Here is an 18,056-nt window from a genome sequence, read left to right as displayed (position 1 = left end):
TGAAGAACACTGGGCTACAGGATATGAAGTTCCAAACTAATTCACCCAAGTGGCAAGTTTAACATGAAACATGGCTTCTTAGCTGATTCCTAGTGCAGGGCTGGTGGTGGGGCTGGGAATGGCACATGCAGTCAGCTGCTCTTAACTTAAATGTTGTTAATAATAATGATGATGATGATGATAATTTCTGTCCTGACTTAGAAGGCACCCAGGGAGGCAAACATGCCCTCCCATATTTCGCTGTCGCAAATAAGGACATTCCTGTGGGCTGAATAACATCAAAAACTACCCTCGGGCTCTTGACTCTGTCCTCCCTCTTAAACCTGACGAGAAGCTTGACCTTGGCCTTCATTTGACCCATCCTTAGAGGTTGTGTCAGGAGGCAGTTTAGGTTTAGTCTAGCCTTGCAAACTCGTCCACACAAGTTACTAGCCAACATATACAACTTGGCGTCCCAGAAGGGAGAGAGAGGAAACCATTGTTTGCAAACTGTTCCGGCCTGGAGCAAACTTTTACATATGTTGTTTACACCCTGACTTAGCCCTCATTGCATGTGTGGGTATTAGTTACATGACTGGTGCAAACACTTGTTGGTGACCAGCTAAACCTGGGGCAAGCAGCAGAGTTTGGTGGAAAAACCCCTTCAGCCCTCCTCCCGTGGTCCCACACAGCTCCAGTTCTGTTGTCGCTTACGCTTCTTCAGGAGTCACCTTCTTCCTTCTCTTTCCCCCCTACCCTCTGATTTCAGCCCTGTGATGAACAAATTATTCCCAGCCAATTTTCCCAACAAACAGTACCAGCTCCTCTTCACTCAGGGCTCTGGGGAAACTAAGGAAGGTAAGTCTGCCTGCCAGCCAGCTTGGTCTTGTGCTTGAAGCGTTTTCTGTGTGAATCCCACATTCTCCCCCACCCCTTGCATGTTGCTTCCTGATCTCCTCCCAAACTGAAGGCCATTGATAGCCTAACCTGCATTTTCCGGGTTTCACTGGTGAGATCTTTCAATTATTTTTCACTTCTTTTCATGCAGCCAGTATACTGGCAGAGGTGTCTTGGAGTTCCCTTGTCTTCCAGCCACCACCTGCTGTTGTTTTTATGCTAATTCCAGCAAGAATACAGCTGTAGAACAGAGGGATGGGTTGGTCATTTCCAAAAGGATGTACAACGTCTCTGCACAACTTGTGACTCCTCTAAATCAGGTGTGGCCTGCAAGAGGCTCAATTCATTTCAAGAACAGGATTGGGGGGATTGATAAATATCTGGCTGGTCACGTTATAGAGTCTAGAGCAGCCTTTCACAGCCTTGGGTCCCCAGATGTTGTTGGACTACAACTCCCATCAGCCCCATCCATCATGGCCAATGGTCAGGAATGATGGTAACTGTAGTCCAACATCATCTGGGGACTCAAAGGCTTGGAAAAACTGGTCTAGAGAGTTGCACTTGGTGTGGTGGATCCCAAGTTGTTCAGATTGATTGCAGTCTGTTGTTGATGGACAGGATAAGGATGGAATGGAGAAGGTACAAGATAGACACGCACATAACATGGTCTGGGTCGGAGAGAGCCGGGTGATAGAGAGGATGGTCAGGCTGGTTCAGAAAAGAACAGAAGAGCCTGGCTGATGGATCAGGTCAGCGGCCCCTTTGGTCCAGCATCCTGTTGTCACAGCAGCCAGCCGGGTGCCCACGGGAAGCAAGACCTGAGCACTCTCCGCTCCTGCCATTTCCAGCATCTGGCATTCAGAAGCATGCCACCTCTGAGAGTGGACGTAGCCTTTGCTTAAAGGAGCTTCTCTTGATGGGGGTGAGGGCAGCTGCAGCATTTGACAGACAGCATCATGGAGGCTATTTCAAAGTCAGGTGGAAGAGACACAGATAGGAGCCCTGGTAGAGGGGGTGAGAGGGAGTCTTAATGGCTTTGAATATTTCAAGCCTTGGCTGAAGATGAGGGGGCAGTGCTTGCTTTGGCAATGGAGCACTTGACTTGGGAGAGGCCACATATGCACGTTGGCAGTTATCTTGCTCACTGAGTCAGACCCTTCGGTGCATCCAGCTCAGTGATTGCCTGTGATGACAGCAGCTTTCTTGAGGCTTGGGCGGAGGGCTCTCCCGTTGCCTGCTGCCTGATTCTGGAGCTCCCTGCGATCGAACATGGGACCGTTTATTTTTAAAATAGAATGTTTCTAAATGGCTTAACGTTTAGACAACCCTAAGCAGACCTTTCTGCATGCAAAGCCCCTGAGCTATGACCCATTTCCTCTTAGCTCAGTGACGCTGTACACGCTTTGCACTCATAAAGCCCCATGTTTGGTCGTTGCCGTTTCTGTTTAATGGATCTTGGAGAGTAGAGCTGGGAAGGATCTCGCTCTGCCCGCAGCCTTCAAGAGCTGCCCCTGATCACAGTTGTGGGCTACATTGATCAGCAGCCTGTCTCGGGGCAAGGCCGTTCGTCAGCCTGCAGTATCGGTGTGAAAACAAGCGTCTGTTCTCTTCGCTCCTTGGCAAACCCGCCTGTCGTCCATCCTTACTCTTGCTCTGTATTCAAAGAAGCTGCTAGCGGTGAAAACAGCCTGGTGGCTTTTGTTGCAGAGATCGTGAACTACGAATTCGACACCAAGGACCTTGTGTGCCTGGCCATGAGCAGCGTTGTTGGCATCTGGTACCTGTTGAGGAAGGTATGCTGGGCACTCTGGCTAGGCTGGACCTGGGGAGCCGGTTTGCTCTTTGCCCAAAATGCTAGGGGCGGGTGGGAAAGGAGACCCCTGCTGGACACTGACCTGTGCTGCCCTCCTCCCAGCACTGGATTGCCAACAACCTCTTTGGACTGGCCTTCTCTCTCAACGGGGTGGAGCTGCTGCACTTGAACAACGTCAGCACTGGCTGCATCCTGCTCGGGGGCCTCTTCGTCTACGACGTCTTCTGGGTAAGCACGTGCTGACCAGGGCTGCCTCGGGGCTTTCTCTTGGGCTCAGCAGATCCAGTTCGGCGAGGTGTTGCTGTCTGCAGAAGCGTCCCTTGAAGCCAGCTCTGTGGCCTTTGCTCTTACCAAGAGCCTGGCTGCTCGATCAGGCCAAAGGGCCGCATAGGCCACCATCCTGCCAACCAGATGCCTCTGGGAAGCCTGCAAGCAGGACCAGAACACTCTCCTTGTTTGGTCCCTTCCCTGCATTTGGTATGGAACAGGGAGCAGAAGTTTTGGCTTACCCCAAATCTTTCTTGCCATACGTGTACAGTCGTGTGTGTGTGTGTGTCCCGTTATCTCAGGCTGCCTTCTCTTTCCCTGCTGTGTGTTACCTTTATTAAAGGTGTTCACAGAGTGCCCTCTCCCAAAACCTCAAGGTGGTGTACAGCAGCATTTTTAAAAATGCAGCCTCCTCTACCCTCTGTTGAATATTCATTCCCAGGAACCCTTGGAGGCCCTTCGAGTCTTGCTCAGAGCGTAAGCCGCTCCCGAAACAGAAACTCAGCTGTACTTAGGTGGCAAATCCATGTAGCTCTCTCCCTCGTGCTTGACCGAAATTCAAGGTTCAGAAGAGACTTGGGTTCTCTTCTCTCTTTCCTCGTCTCTGCGCTCTCCGTTCTCTCTCTCCCCACCCTCACTCCTCCGGGGTCCCTTTTCTCCTTCATTGACTCTCCTGCCGTAATGTCAATGAACCATTCAGCTCATCATGATGGGGGAAGAGACAGGAAGGGAATGTTGACTGGTTCCTGAGCATGGTCTGATGGAAGGCATGTGATGCATCAGCCTTCCTAGTGAAGCAGGCCTGGGTCCGGTCAGTGCCTGGAAAGGTGACTGTCTGGGAACCCATTTGTCACCATCTGGAGACCTCTGTTCGCTGCCTGGAGTTCCACAAGAGAGGCAGGTTGACAGGAGGAGATGCATTTAGCAACAGAGGGAGGAGTACGTAGGAAAGAATATGCATGAACCTTTCAGCTACACATTCTTGGGCTTTTGTCACGGCAGGTACTAAGGCTGTGTGGGAAAGGGAGGCTTTGGGGGAGGAATCTGAAAGAGGGCTCTTGGTATAATAAGACATTCCGCTACTGCTCTGAGAAAAGTTGAAGGTGGCTGAGGGGAAGGAGAGGGGATGGCAGACAGCAAGGGAGCGGCGGATTCCCAAAGGCAAGAAGACAACAGGCAACTTGAGGCTGCCCTCACGGCTAAGGAGGACTTGCAAGCTGTCGGCAGCAGGTGCGTGGAGGTCTGAGTGAAGTTCAGTTCATGGTGCCTTCATTTGTCTTCTCTTCTGCCCACCCTTTCAAGAAAAATGGAAATGGCCTGCCTTCAAGTCGATTCTGACTTATGGCGACCCTGTGAATAGGGCTTTCATGGTAAGCGGTATTCAGAGGGGGTTTCCCATTGCCTCCCTCTGAGGCTGAGAGGCAGTGACTGGCCCAAGGTCACACAGTGAGCTTCGTGGCTGTGTGGGGATTCGGACCCTGGTCTCCCATGTTGTAATCTGACACTCTAACCACTAGGCCACACTGGCTCCTTTCAAGAGGTCTGTCTAAATCAGCCTTCCCCAACCATCCAGATGTCTTGCACCACAGTTCCCATCATTGGCCATGCTGGCCGTGGCGCACATGGAGAAGCCCAAGCTAAATACTTTAGAAGCTGAGCTAAGGAAGAGGCAAAATCAGAAGGGGGGAGGGGCAGGTATTGCATCCAGCTGTTCTCTTAAGGCAGGCCTGGTCTCCCTTGGCTGGCTGCAGCAGCATGGAGGCCTGAGCTCCAGTCATCGTCTTTCTTGCTGTTCTCTTCCCCAGGTCTTTGGCACCAACGTTATGGTGACTGTTGCAAAGTCATTCGAGGCACCCATCAAACGTGAGTAGCTGGCTTAAACCACTGGCAACCAGAGTGCAGGCACGGGCAGCAGCTGACCATGGCTGGCATCCCTTTGAAGCTGGTTTCCAAGTGGCGTGGCTTGTACTGAAGCCACTTACAAATGGACTTCAGAGGCGAGCCCCTTTCGAGTCCTCGCCTGATGTTGGGTGATTGACAGATGGGCCGCTCCGCCCACCTGTCAAGTTCATATTCATTTCTTCCTTCTCATTAGACGAGTACAAAGCAAAGTTTAACAATATAAAAGTAAGAGAAGGTAGCTGAGGTAGAAATTAACTTGGACACAAACTACAAAATGAACACACTTAGAATGCCGAATTTCCTTGGCAAATCATGCCTCACCCTTAAAAGTAGTAATCTTTTATTTATTTATTTATTTATTTATTTTATTACATTTTTAGACCGCCCTATAGCAATAAGCTCCCAGGGCGGTGCACAGCATAATAAAACAGGTTAAAATACAAAAACACAATAAAACATAATTAAAAATTTTCAATTTTAAATTCAAATTTTAAAATTTTTAAAATGCCTGGGCGAAGAGATAGGTCTTTACCTGGCGCCGAAAAGATAGCAAAGAAGGCGCCAGGCGTATCTCATCAGGGAGGGGGTTCCATAGTTCGGGGGCCACCACTGAGAAGGCCCTAGCTCTAGTTATCGTTCTCCGTGCCTCCCTATGCGTTGGGACACGGAGAAGGGCCTTCGACGTCGAGCGCAGCGACCGGGTAGGTACATAGCGGGAGAGGCGTTCCGCCAGGTATTGCGGTCCAATGCCGTTAAGGGCTTTATAGGTAAGAACCAACACTTTGAATCTGGCCCGGAAACATATTGGTAGCCAGTGCAGCTGGGCCAGGACAGGTGTTATATAATCAATTTTTTTTGTCCCAGTAAGAACTCTGGCCGCAGCATTCTGCACCAGCTGAAGTTTCCGAACCGTCTTCAGAGGTAACCCTACGTAGAGTGCATTACAGTAGTCCAATCTAGAGGTTACCAGAGCATGGATAACTGTGGCAAGGTTCTCCCTATCCAGATAGGGTCGTAGTTGTGCTACCAGCCGAAGCTGGTAGAACGCATTCCGTGCCACCGAGGCTACTTGAGCCTCCAGTGACAGGAGCGGATCTAATAAGACCCCCAAACTACGGACCTGCTCCTTTAGGGGGAGTGTAACCCCATCTAGGGCAAGTCGGGCATCAACCATCTGGGCAGAGAGCCCTCCCACCAACAGCATCTCAGTCTTGTCAGGATTGAGTCTCAGTTTATTAGCTCTCATCCAGTCCATTATCGCGGCCAGGCAGTGGTTTAGTACATTAACAGCCTCACCTGAAGAAGATGAAAAGGAGAAGTAGAGCTGCGTATCATCAGCATATTGCTGGAAACGCACTCCAAATCTCCTAATGACCTCGCCCAGCGGCTTCATATAGATATTAAAGAGCATGGGGGACAGAACTGAACCCTGTGGGACCCCATATTGGAGTATCCAGGGACTCGAGTAATGCTCCCCAAGCACCAGCTTCTGGAGACGATTCTTGAGGTAGGAGCACAGCCACCGCCAAGCAGTGCCTCCAACTCCTAAGTCCGCAAGACGTCCCAGAAGGATACCATGGTCGATGGTATCAAAAGCCGCTGAGAGATCAAGGAGAACCAACAGAGTTACACTCCCTCTGTCTTTCTCCCGACAGAGGTCATCATACAGGGCGACCAAGGCTGTTTCTGTACCAAACCCCGGCCGAAAGCCCGATTGACATGGATCCAGATAATCAGTTTCATCCAAGAGAGCCTGGAGCTGGTGAGCGACCACACGCTCTAAAACCTTGCCCAGGAACGGAACATTTGCTACCGGTCTATAGTTGTCAAGATTTTCAGGGTCCAAGGAGGTTTTCTTTAGGAGCGGTCTCACCACTGCCTGTTTCAGGCAGGGTGGTACCACTCCCTCTCGTAAAGAGGCATTGATCACCTCCTTGGCCCATCCGGCTGTTCCGTTCCTGCTAGCTTTTATTAGCCATGAGGGGCAAGGATCCAGAGCAGAAGTGGTCGCCCGCACCTGTCCAAGCACCTTGTCCACGTCCTCGAGCTGAACCAACTGAAATTCATCCAATAAAACAGGACAGGACTGTGCTCCGGACACCTCATTAGGCTCAACTGCTACAATATTGGAGTCAAGGTCCCGGCGGATGTTTGCGATCTTATCTTGGAAATGTCTCGCAAACTCATTACAGCGGGCTATTGATGGTATTACTGCGTTCTGAGGACCAGAGTGTAAAAGTCCCCGAACAACCTTATAAAGTTCCGCTGGGCGGTTAGAAGATGACTGAATGGAGGCAGCAAAGTACTGCTTCTTCGCTGCCCTCACCGCCTTCACATAGAGCTTGGTAGAGATCTTCACAAGTGCAAGACCACAGCCGTCGGGAGTTCGTCTCCATTTGCACTCAAGCTGTCTCCTTTCTTGCTTCATCACTCTTAGCTCCGGGGTAAACCACGGAGCCAATTGAGCTCTGCAGAGGAGAGGGCGCACCGGGGCGATCGTGTCAACTGCCCGGGTCATTTCCGTATTCCACAGATTGACCAGGGTTTCAACAGGAGCGTCAGTTTTATCAGCCGGAAAACTCCCCAGAGCCTTCTGAAAACCTTCAGGATTCATTAGTCTCCGGGGGCGGACCATCTTAATAGGTCCTCCACCCTTGCAGAGGGGAGAAAACATTGTGAGCCTACACCTCAATAGGCGATGATCTGTCCATGACAGAGGAATAGATGTAAAATCCCTCACTCCCAGATCACCATCCCCTGCTCCAGTAGCAAAAATTAAGTCTAGAGTGTGCCCCGAAATATGCGTAGGGCCAGTAACAAATTGAGACAGCCCCATGGCTGTCATGGAGGCCATGAAGTCCTGAGCCGCCCCAGACAAAGCGGTCTCGGCATGAATGTTGAGATCCCCCAATACCATAAATTTGGGGGATCGCAACACCAAACCCGAGACCTCCGTCAGCTCAGTTAGGGAGGCTGTTGGGCAGCAGGGTGGACGGTACACCAACAGTATTCCCAGTCTGTCTCGCTGGCCCAACGTAATATGGAGACACTCCAGACCATTAGCTACCTGGATAGGGTGCCTAATGAGAGGGATGGAACTTCTATAGACCACAGCGATTCCCCCTCCCCGACCCTCGGATCTACCCAGATGCTGAACCGAGTACCCAGGTGGGCACAGCTGGGAGAGATTAATGCCTCCCAGATCGCTCACCCATGTCTCAGTAATAAACGCCAGATCGGCCGCCTCATCCACAATTAAATCATGGATGAGGGAAGCTTTATTATTTACCGATCTGGCATTAAGCAGCAGCAACTGGAGATCCGAGAGTTGGCTGATAGAACTACCAGCAATCCTGTGGATGTGGGGAGGACCGGAACACGGTACAGCCACCAATTGTCTGTGCCGAGTTCCCCTCAACCGGCATGTCCTCCTCACAACGCTTTTCCCTTTTTAAGAAATCTTAAAATGGCTAAAATGTCAAGAGCTGCCCTGAAGGGGTGGGGGAAGGAAGGATCTGGCTCCTCCCAGCCGTAGAGCAATATTAGCCCAGCTGTGAAAGGTGGAGCTCATGCCCTGAACTGCAGCTCTGGGGCCACTGTGTGCTTGGGTGCTTTGGGTTCAGTCCTAGCCAACCTTAGGATACTGCAGAGTTTGGGAGGGCCAGTTGGAGAAGCGCAATAGCTGGATTAATGCAACACAAGATCCCCAAGCAGGATAGTGGGGAGCATACAATCCATAGGGTCCAGTCTGGTAGGTGTACTGGACGGAGAGACCAGCTGCTGCAATTCGCTTGAGATGATGTTGTCCCTGAAGACTGGCTGGCAGCTTCAGCTGGCGCCGGATTCTGCGGCCTTCCCCTGGTCAGAATGGGGAGGGAGGAACGTACTTAATCCATTCCATAGCAACTCTGTGGCTTCTGGTACATTTCCAGGCCCAGTTTGAACCTTTAGATGCTAGAGTCGCCATTCTTTGAGCACCTCTCCTCCCTGCAGGAGCATGCCCCTTGCCAGCTCAGGCTGCCTGGCATCAGTGGGTTTGGTGACCCTGCATTACGGGAGATAAGAATGTCGACAGCAAGGAGCACAGCGGCTGCAGGAGAGCAGAGAACTGACCCCTCTTCCTCTCTTTTAGCATTTGGGAAAACGGCAAGATTTTGTCTGTTAAGCCTTTTGAGTGAGCAAGGGTGGGTTGCAAAGGTCCCTGTTTGAGTCTGCTGCCAGTCTTGATTGTCAGATGCTGCTTGCCTTGCTTTCTTTACCTCAGCATGAAATGGTTTTAATAATAAGGTTGTGTGTGTCTGTCTAAAAGCCACTTCCTGCACGAGCAGGTATGTGTGTTTAAGAGAAACTGAATGCAGCCTTCAAATGGCACCTCTTGGAAATCTCTTCTGCGATGGAATCAACCTGTTTTATTTCCCCCAGTGGTTTTCCCCCAAGATCTGCTAGAGAAAGGCTTGGAGGCCGACAACTTTGCCATGCTGGGCCTGGGCGACATTGTCATCCCAGGTAAGGGGAATGGAGCATGGGCGGACACCAGTTCAGCCTGATGAAACGACTGTTCTGGTGCTGGTAGGCTGGAAAGAGGTGGAACCTTGGAGTAGGCGTGGGGTGGAGCCAAAAAGTCTACTGGCCCACGCTCCACGGAGCAGGGGTGGGGACGTTTTTAGGCCTAGAGGGCCAGATCTTCATCTGTCTTTATCCCTGCAGGCCAGCTCTTTACAAGTGGGCAGGACAGCCCACCTGTCCATCACCTGATGTCATTATGGCTAACGGGGACTATCCTGCCCACCTGTCAAACTTTTCACTCCAACTGAGCTTTTTTATCTCTTGTGTTGTTTGAATGAAAACCTCTTTGCTCTTCTGGAGCAATCAGGAGTTTGCTTCCAGCTTCCAGTTGTTCCTTTGCAGCCTTGTGCGTCCCTCCCGCGCTCCTGATGTCGCCTTTAATATCAGATGTGGGCTGGGCGGAGTGGTTTGTGAGGAGCAGCCTCACAGGCCAAATGTGACCTGTGGAACAGAAGTTCCCCACCCCTGCCGGGGTCAGTTGCTTTTGTCACATCATCATCTTCGACCCTCCATTCTGCACTCCTTGTGATGAGTTGGAGTTGGTGAGGGGAAGCTCTGGCCCTCCCGATGTTGCTGGAGTCCAGTTCCCCTCCGTGCGGCCAGCGGTTGCAAGGGTGATGGGAGTTGGAGTCCCAACAAAGTCTGGAGGGCCACAGGTTTACTGCCCCTGGATTAGACCCTAATACTAGTTCCCAACCTTTGTGACCCCAGATGTTGGTGGACTGTAATTCCCATCATTCTTGACCATTGGCCATACTAGCCGGGGCTGATGGGAGTTGTAGTCCAACAACATCTGGGGACCCAAAGGTTGGGCGAGGCTGCCCTGATATTCTTCCTGGCAGAGACACTGGCACCCAGGATCTCTACAGAGGTGGCTAGCCTCTTTGGCCTGCATTTGTGTTGGATCTGCAGTTGACTGGAGTTCCTTGATAGGAATCAGGGTCAGGGGTGACTCCTGCGCTGGGCTCTTAGGGACAAAAGCCCTGACCTAGTAGGGGAGGTTCATGTGTAGTAACTGCACACCAAGTTCCGTGTCTAAGGCTATGGGAAGGGAGAATCTGAATTGCAGAATCAGGTAGCTCTGGGACTTTTCTGCTACTAGAGAAATCCTCTCATTACACAGTTAAGGGGACCCCTCGCAAATCAGCTGCAGAGGAGTGGTGAGGAAGGGAAGAGGGTGCAACTTGTCCTGTCTGGGGTCAGCACCTTGCAAAGCAGAGAGACACCCTTGTGGTTGAGGAAGCAGATCTCAGTGTTTTGCCACCTGCCCTTCTCCCTTTACATAGATCTTTTGTCTGTCCCTGCCCAGGAGTCCATTGTGTGTAGCCCCAGTGTTGCTTTCAGCCACAAGGGGGTGCTGTGGCCTCACAGATTGTATTTAGAGCAGGGAATCCCAGACCAGCCTCTGAGCAGGGCAGAGCGTCTGGCACAATCTTCCCCCTGCAGTCCTCACTGTACCTCTTCTGCTCTCTTCTCTCCCGACCCACACCAGGGATCTTCATTGCTCTGCTGTTGCGCTTTGACATCAGGTAAGTCCCTCAATCTACGTGGAAAAAGGCACCACTTGCAGCACCGTCTCACTGAGTGACGACCTTTTCGTAAAAGGGCAGGGGCTTTGTGGGGTTGAAAAAATACCAGTTGGGGGTAAGGGTGGCTGTCCTTGTACGAGGAGGAGGGGTGGTGATGGTGGTAGGCAAGAAGGGCTCTGTGGATTTTCTCTGGGTGTTGGAGGCAGGGGGCTGCAGGCATGTCTCAGTGCCAGTTTGGGTGGTGCATTTCTCTTGCCTCCCCTGCCCTGGGGGTGGGTGGGGAGGTGCTGCCCTCCAGATTGCCATAACCCCCACTTCTGCTGTCCTCCCTAACTCAGCCTCAAGAAGAACACGCACACGTACTTCTACGCCAGTTTTGTGGCTTACATCTTTGGGCTGGGCCTCACCATCTTCATCATGCACATCTTCAAACATGCCCAGGTGAGCTGCCTTTTCCTGCACCAAAAGGCCATATGTGCCCGACGGGCTGTTGCATGGCCTCTGGCTTCTTCTGAGAAATAGGACATTCTTGGCATTGGGGATGGGGGAGGGAGGTGGGGAGGAGGAGAGAGTAGGCGTTGAGCGCAATGGTGAAGTTCTAGCACCCTGCTGCCACTCCCGCTTGCCTGTCTTGCTTCCCTCTTTTTATTTATTTATTTATTGCACTTGTATACCACCCCATAGCCAAAGCTCTCTGGGCGGTTTACAACAGTTAAAAACATTAAAAACAAATATACAAATTTAAAAACACATTTTTAAAAAGCAATTTAAAAACACGTGCTAAAATGCCTGGGAGAAGAGGAAAGTCTTGACCTGGTGCTGAAAAGACAACAGTGTTGGCGCCAGGCGCACCTCGTCAACCACATCGTTCCATAATTTGGGGGCCACCACTGAGAAGGCCCTCCCCCTTGTTGCCAGCCTCCCAGCTTCCCTCGGAGTAGGCACCCAAAGGAGAGCCTTCGATGTTGAGCGTAGTGTACGGGTGGGTTTGTGTCGGGAGCTGCGTTCCATCAGGAATTGTGGTCTCAAGCCGTGTAAGGCTTTATAGGTTAAAACCAGCACCTTCAATCAAGCTCGGAAACAGCCAATGCCAGTTTTGTAAATTATGCAGACCTCACTGTTTCTGAACACATGAACAGCCCCTCCCAGCACCTAAGGCTTGCCCCTTGACTCTGCGCTAGTGACCCAGTTGGCCAGAAAGAGAGAACAGCTTCGATCCCAGCTGGCCGAGCCGGTATTTATGCAGGTTGATGCAAATCCTGGTCTCCTAACTGAGCATCACATTTGAGATGAGCTGTCCAAATAATTCTCAAAAGCTAATTAAGCTTTGCCTTGCCATTGTGCTTCATCCAGATCTTCTTTGCAAGTTAGGCAAGTGTTTTGAGAGGGGCAACTTAACCTGGCCCCAGAAGCTGTGGTCGGGACCTCTCATGCCCTGTTGCAGCTTCAGCCAGTGCCTAATGCAGCAGCCACCTTCAGCTGGAGGTGGGATGCTAAGCAGAGCCCGGCCCTCTGCTGCTGGCATCAGTACTGGCTTCCTGGATCCCTTTAGGGCCAGCCTTCCCTAACCTGGTGCCCTCCAAATGATGTTGAGCTCCCAGCAGCAGAGCTTGTGGAGTCGGTATGTCAAACCTTCGACTCCGACTCCTCTATTTTTCTACTGTCTGACTCCGACTCCTTCATAAATGGCAAATGTATATTAATGTATTAATATTAATATATTAATATTTAAATATTAATTTTATTTTAAAGTCGGACTCAGTACATTTCTTCCGACTCCACCCAAAATTGCTTCCGACTCCACGACTCTGACTCCACAGCCCTGCCCAGCAGCCCCAACCAGCACGAACAGGGATGGTGGGAGTTGTGGTCCAAAATATCTGGAGGGTAACCGGTTGGGGAAGGGTCCTTTAGACACAGCTTAGGATTCTGATTTTAACACAAGCTTCTCAGTGGCTTAGGCTCAACATCTCTGAAAACCCCTACAGCCTACGGTCATCCCTGTGACCTGCCAGGGGCTTTGTTTTGCCAGATTAAACGGTCTTGCAGGCTTGTAAGTGTGAAATGGGGAACTGAATATCAATATAACAAACCTGCCCCTTCACGCTCATGATATGCCTCTGTAGCTACGCTCTGCGCCCTAATTTGGACCAGTCTGCATCCGTCTGTCTCTGACACCTTTCTGCTCCCTCTTTCCCTAATGCGTTCCCCCTTGGTTTCCCCCCTGCAGCCGGCTCTGCTGTACCTGGTCCCGGCCTGCATTGGCTTTCCTCTCCTGGTGGCTCTGGTGAAGGGAGAAGTGACGGAGATGTTCAGGTGAGATCGTGCCACCGGCTAAGCCCCACGGCTGCTTTGCGGCCACACAGCCATCAGATTAAGCCAGCAGGGGTGACTCTATCTGGACCAATGTGGTTGGTGGGGGGATCTCTGGGAACCTTGTGTGTGTGTGTGTGGCTGAGTTGGCTTCTGTCTCCTTCTGATAATCTTCAGAGTGTGAGGAGAGCCTCTAAAAGGAGGTTCATGTGGGAATCGGCTGGCCTCTCTTCTCACCTGTGAGCGTTGGGGCTGGGCCAGAGAGCTGAATACCATCAATACCCTACTGGAGTCTAGCCCCACCCCATTGCCTGGTTTATCAACATTATCAGCTATCATAGAATAGTAGAGTTGGAAGGGGCCTTTAAGGCTATCAAGTCCAACCCCCTGCTCAGTGCAGGAATCCAAATCAAAGCATTCCCAACAGAGGGCTGTCCAGCTGCCTCTTGAAGCCCTCCAGTGTCAGAGAGCCCACTACCTCTCTAGGTAATTGGTTCCATTGTCGTATGGCTCTAACAGGAAGTTTTTCCTGATGTCCAGTCGAAATCTGGCTTCCTGCAACTTGAGCCCATTATTCCGTGTCCTGCACTCTGGGATGATTGAGAAGAGATCCTGGCCCTCCTCTGTGTGACAACCTTTCAAGTACTTGAAGGGTGCTATCATATCTCCCCTAAGCCAATCAGCTGGCATTTGCCTGCTTGATGCCCTCTAGGTGCTTTGGACGACAGCTGCCACCAGCCCCAGCCTCATAAGTCTGGGGCTCATGGGAGTTTGACGTCCAAAACCTCTGGAGGGCACTAGATTGGGGAAGGTGGCAGGAGGTTTTTCTTGCATTTTAAAAAATTCTCTGGAGTCCTTTGTACAACGGGGTGCTTGAGACTTGCTGTGGCCCCACGGAGCTCCCTCCCGTTTCCTTCTGGTCCATTTTTCCTCCTAGATCTGGGATGGCCTGTTGTTGGGGGGGAACTACTTTGATGATGATGATCATCCTTTTTTTGCCCTGGTTGCCTTGGGACATGCTGGAACGGTGGCAGAGTTTGCTTTGTTGACCCTTTTGCCCCACAGAGTAACTCAAAAGGCCGCTGTCCTCCACCCTGGTAAACTTCCAGGCCCCCCTGCTTGCTGATTTAAGTCGGCCTCTGCCAACCTGGGGCCCTCCAATTATTTTGGACTGCACACTCCGTGCTGGCTGGGACTGATGGGAGTTACAAACCAAACCGTCTGCAGGGTGCCAGGTTGGCAAGGGCTGGCTTAAGCCTTCCCCCTTGCCAGGTGCTTTGTAAAGGCTTTTAACAGTGGCCAGCTTCTGGCGCAGGCGCTACAAGCGGCCAAGGCCCCAGGGGTTTGTGGCTCTTCTGGGCAGGACCAGAGAGGGCTTCTAGCTCCCTGGCCTGCCTCTCCGGTGTCCTGCCGCTCCTTTCTCCTCACTTCGGTAGGACAGTGGACAGGAAACTGCCTGTGTTCTTGCAGCACAGCACTCAGGGTAATCTCTGGTTTTATGCCCAGTTTGAGGCATGCTTACCTCAAAGAGGGGTCATCCTCTGCTTTAGAAGCTGTCAAGCTCTTAAGTCAAGTGAAGGAACTCTGGGGTGGTGGAGTCGTCAAAGGGCGAGCTCCTACAAATACTCGAGGGCAGGGGGTAGGGAGTGCCACGGTAGGGAGCAAGGCCTGCCTCTGCGGTGAAGGAGCTTTCCAGACGTGGCTTCTGGGCCACCACAACCTGCCACTGATAGGCTGAGTGTTGGACAGCTTGCTGCAGGTTGGATGGCTGCCGAAGCAGTTGCAACGAGAGGGCTTGTTGCTGGATCCAGAGCTTTGTCCTGGTATGCATTTTCAGTAGTCACGTTCAGTGATAGAGGAGTGCCTTTGAGCATGTGCAGAAATTCCTCCCACCACCTTGAACTGCAGCTAGCTCTCACACATTTTGGGTTAGGAGAAATATTACAACCCAGAAATGTGACTCTAGGCAGGCTTAGGCCGGAGCACTTTGAGCAACAGTATCTCAATCCTGGGCATAGAAACGCTGCCTGGACAATGCCTGCCTGCCGCCTCTTACAATCCCACCCCGAGAGTGCAAGAATTGTCCTGCGAGTCTGTCTCCGCTGTGAGAATGAACATTCCTAGCTCTACCTGGTTGTTATCAGCACCTCTATTGACGGAATTTCTCTCTGTTGAGATGCGTAGCAGAGTTGCGTAGCGCTGCGGAACGGAGAGTATTGAGTGAGCTGTGTGTGTGTGTGTGTGTGTGTCTTTGCTAAGATTCTACCTTCCCTGCAAATTAGTCAGACAGAGACTTTACGCTTTAAAATAAGAAACTATTCTGGAAGTACATGCTTGATAGGAAAGAGTCCTATATCTAGCTTAACTGGTCTATGCTGGAGAAACGAGCACTGGTCCCAGTACTCGCCCTCATCCTGGTGGAGAGGAGAGACAAAGAGAAGATGTCTGCTCCCCTCTCGAGAGAAAGAGAACACAGAGACAGGCGGGAAGGAACTGGGATCAAACATCTTGTTGCTTATCAGTCTAGCAGGAAGGGAAGAGAGGGCAGGATCAAAGGGATAGGTATAGCCTCAACCAGCAAGAGGTCTAGTTCTCTAGCTACCCTTATTAATTCCATGGAGCCTCAACCCACCAAGCTGGAGTTGAACCTCATACATTCCAACAACAACTGGTCTCGCACCTCTCGGGCACCCTGACCTTCACCCGGGCAACTGCTTCTTTGAGGAGGTCACCTGCTCCTCACTCCCAGTGGGGCCTTTCTTCCTGGCCTTCTCTCTTTGATGCACGCCATCCTGAAGGCTTTCTCATGTGTTGGGATGGGGTGGGAGAGTGCTTGTGTCTGCACCGCCTCACAGGAAGGGCGACGGAGCGTGGCAGGGCTCTCAAGAGCAGGAGTTTGGGCTCCTTCCCGGCGGTTCACCTTGCAGAGCTTGGAAACGATTCTCTTTACCCTTGAGGAGCCTTCCTGCGTAGCCCCACTCTTACTGCTGGTCCCTGCCACCTCCAGATGTCTTGAAGGGGAAGTTATAGGTCCAGCCAAGGCCCTGGCCTCTTCGGGGCTGGTCTGAGCCTTTCAATATCTGACATGAAAACTGAAGTCTGCTTCCCACTCACACCTCTTCTGGCAGTTATGGGGAAGCTTTTCCAAAGGTGGAGAGTCCACGTTCATTTTCCAGCTTTTTGCAGGGCACAACCTTCACCAACCTGGCGCCCTCCAGAGGTTTCAGGCTGCAGCTCCCATAAGCCCTGCTGGCTGGAGCTGATGGGGTTTCTGGTCAGAAACATCTGGAGAGTGCCAGGTTGGTGAAGGCTGGCCTAATAATTTTTTCTCCTTCTGCAGCACTGAGTGGTGGCATCAAGGCCAGGTGTGAAACTTGCTCCCCAGCCTCTTTCTTTCTTTTTTTAAAGACCTACAGCGGAGGTGGATTCTTTTTATCTGATTGTTTGGGATCAAGCTGAGTTGGGTCTTCCTGCTCAGCTTCTAGTGGCTGTTGTCGATTATGTGGTTTGATACCATTCCGTTTTCCCCTGTTCCCCATTCGTACTCTGCAAGCCGCGATGGGGAGAAATGGGAATGCTGTGGCCGTATAGCAGCTCTCCGCACAAGGCACGCTGCATCGAAACCTGGGAGCGGCAGGTGGAAACATGCCCCCAAATTTTGCTGGTTCAGAATGGCGCCCTCAGATGCTCCACCTTTCTGTTTGAGTCGGCTCTGGCTTCTTTGTTTAAATATATATTTAATGGCAAACAACTCCAGCGGAGAGAAACAAAGATAAACTCATATTAATAATGGTACTGTTTTAACTTAGAACAGTATTTTGCCTGTGTTAACCTGGAAGACCTCGCCACAACTCTGGAAGCCGCAGGAAGGGAGAGTGCTCTTTGCTGTCCGGTCCTGTTTACGGGCTTCCCATGATGGGCCTCAGTTTGGCCACAGTGAGAACAGGGTTAGATGGGCCCCCGTTGGCCTGATCCAGCAGCCAAGGCTCTTCTTGCATTCTTATGCCACTCCCCGTTCCAGAGTTACTGTCTTGCCCTCTTGCTGCGTTAACTTGACTTGTAAGCGTCTTCGCTGTTGCTACTTGTCAAATAACGTCCATTTATTTATTTAGTCCATTTATATACCGCTTATAGTTAAATACAGCTCTTAGCGGTGTACAACAAGGCAAAACAGCAACTGCAAAAACCAATCAATAAAAGACAGTTAACTGAACGAAGCATCCTCTTCCCATCCCAGGTTTCTTTTCTGCTCAGCTTCTCCCCTGGAGTTCTCCTCCCTCTTTGTGGAAGGGGAGAGGCTGCAGTGGGGCTCAGGGAGGGGGCGGGGCGGGGCCCCTTCTGTGGAAATGGATGTTAGCAGGCAATCCCTTTCTCTTTTTGACTTTGCAAAAAGGATCTGCCTTTTCTTTGGCAGCTCTTCCTCTCTCGTTCAGGATGACTTGGTCCGTCGCTCTTGAAATGTCTGCCTGCTCCTAGGCAACTGGGTGGGAGAGAAAGGGCCCTGTCAAGAGATGGGGGTGCAGGCGGGGAGGGCCTTTTCGGAGAGAGAGAGACGGTTGGGTGGGAACAGGAGCGTCCTGTGTGCCCGTGTCTGTGCACGGGAAGAACTGGGCAGCATCCAGCCGAGGGCAAACGGTGCCTTTGCGTCACGGCTCGGCTACTTTCAGAAGAGAGAAACCTAGAACGGCTCTGTCTGCAACCTGGCCAGGCCTTGTGGAAGACCATGGCAGCCCACTGCAGGGTCCCATCTTTGGCCTTAGACTCAAAGGAAGGGCAGGCTTGCCCTCTGC

General features: G+C 51.6%; 1 protein-coding gene across 5 annotated transcripts in view; it reads left to right on the top strand.

Annotated features, from left to right (window-relative positions):
- HM13 (histocompatibility minor 13) overlaps positions 1-18,056 on the top strand; it is a 29,210-nt gene that overhangs the window by 7,232 nt on the left and 3,922 nt on the right. For 2 of the 5 annotated variants that reach the window (XM_061630844.1, XM_061630841.1), the window contains exons 4-11: positions 749-837; positions 2,542-2,669; positions 2,792-2,917; positions 4,762-4,819; positions 9,281-9,364; positions 10,917-10,953; positions 11,292-11,394; positions 13,184-13,269. In XM_061630844.1, coding sequence (XP_061486828.1) covers positions 749-837; positions 2,542-2,669; positions 2,792-2,917; positions 4,762-4,819; positions 9,281-9,364; positions 10,917-10,953; positions 11,292-11,394; positions 13,184-13,269 — 711 coding nt within the window. The remainder of the gene's footprint in view (positions 1-748; positions 838-2,541; positions 2,670-2,791; positions 2,918-4,761; positions 4,820-9,280; positions 9,365-10,916; positions 10,954-11,291; positions 11,395-13,183; positions 13,270-18,056) is intronic. The other 3 variants (XM_061630845.1, XM_061630843.1, XM_061630842.1) reach the window with 2 other exon arrangements.

Source organism: Rhineura floridana, chromosome 6 (genome assembly GCF_030035675.1).
Source record: "Rhineura floridana isolate rRhiFlo1 chromosome 6, rRhiFlo1.hap2, whole genome shotgun sequence".
Classification (NCBI taxonomy): domain Eukaryota; kingdom Metazoa; phylum Chordata; class Lepidosauria; order Squamata; family Rhineuridae; genus Rhineura; species Rhineura floridana.
The sequence above is the reverse complement of the archived record's forward strand: the minus strand, read 5'-3'. Positions and strand labels throughout refer to the sequence as shown.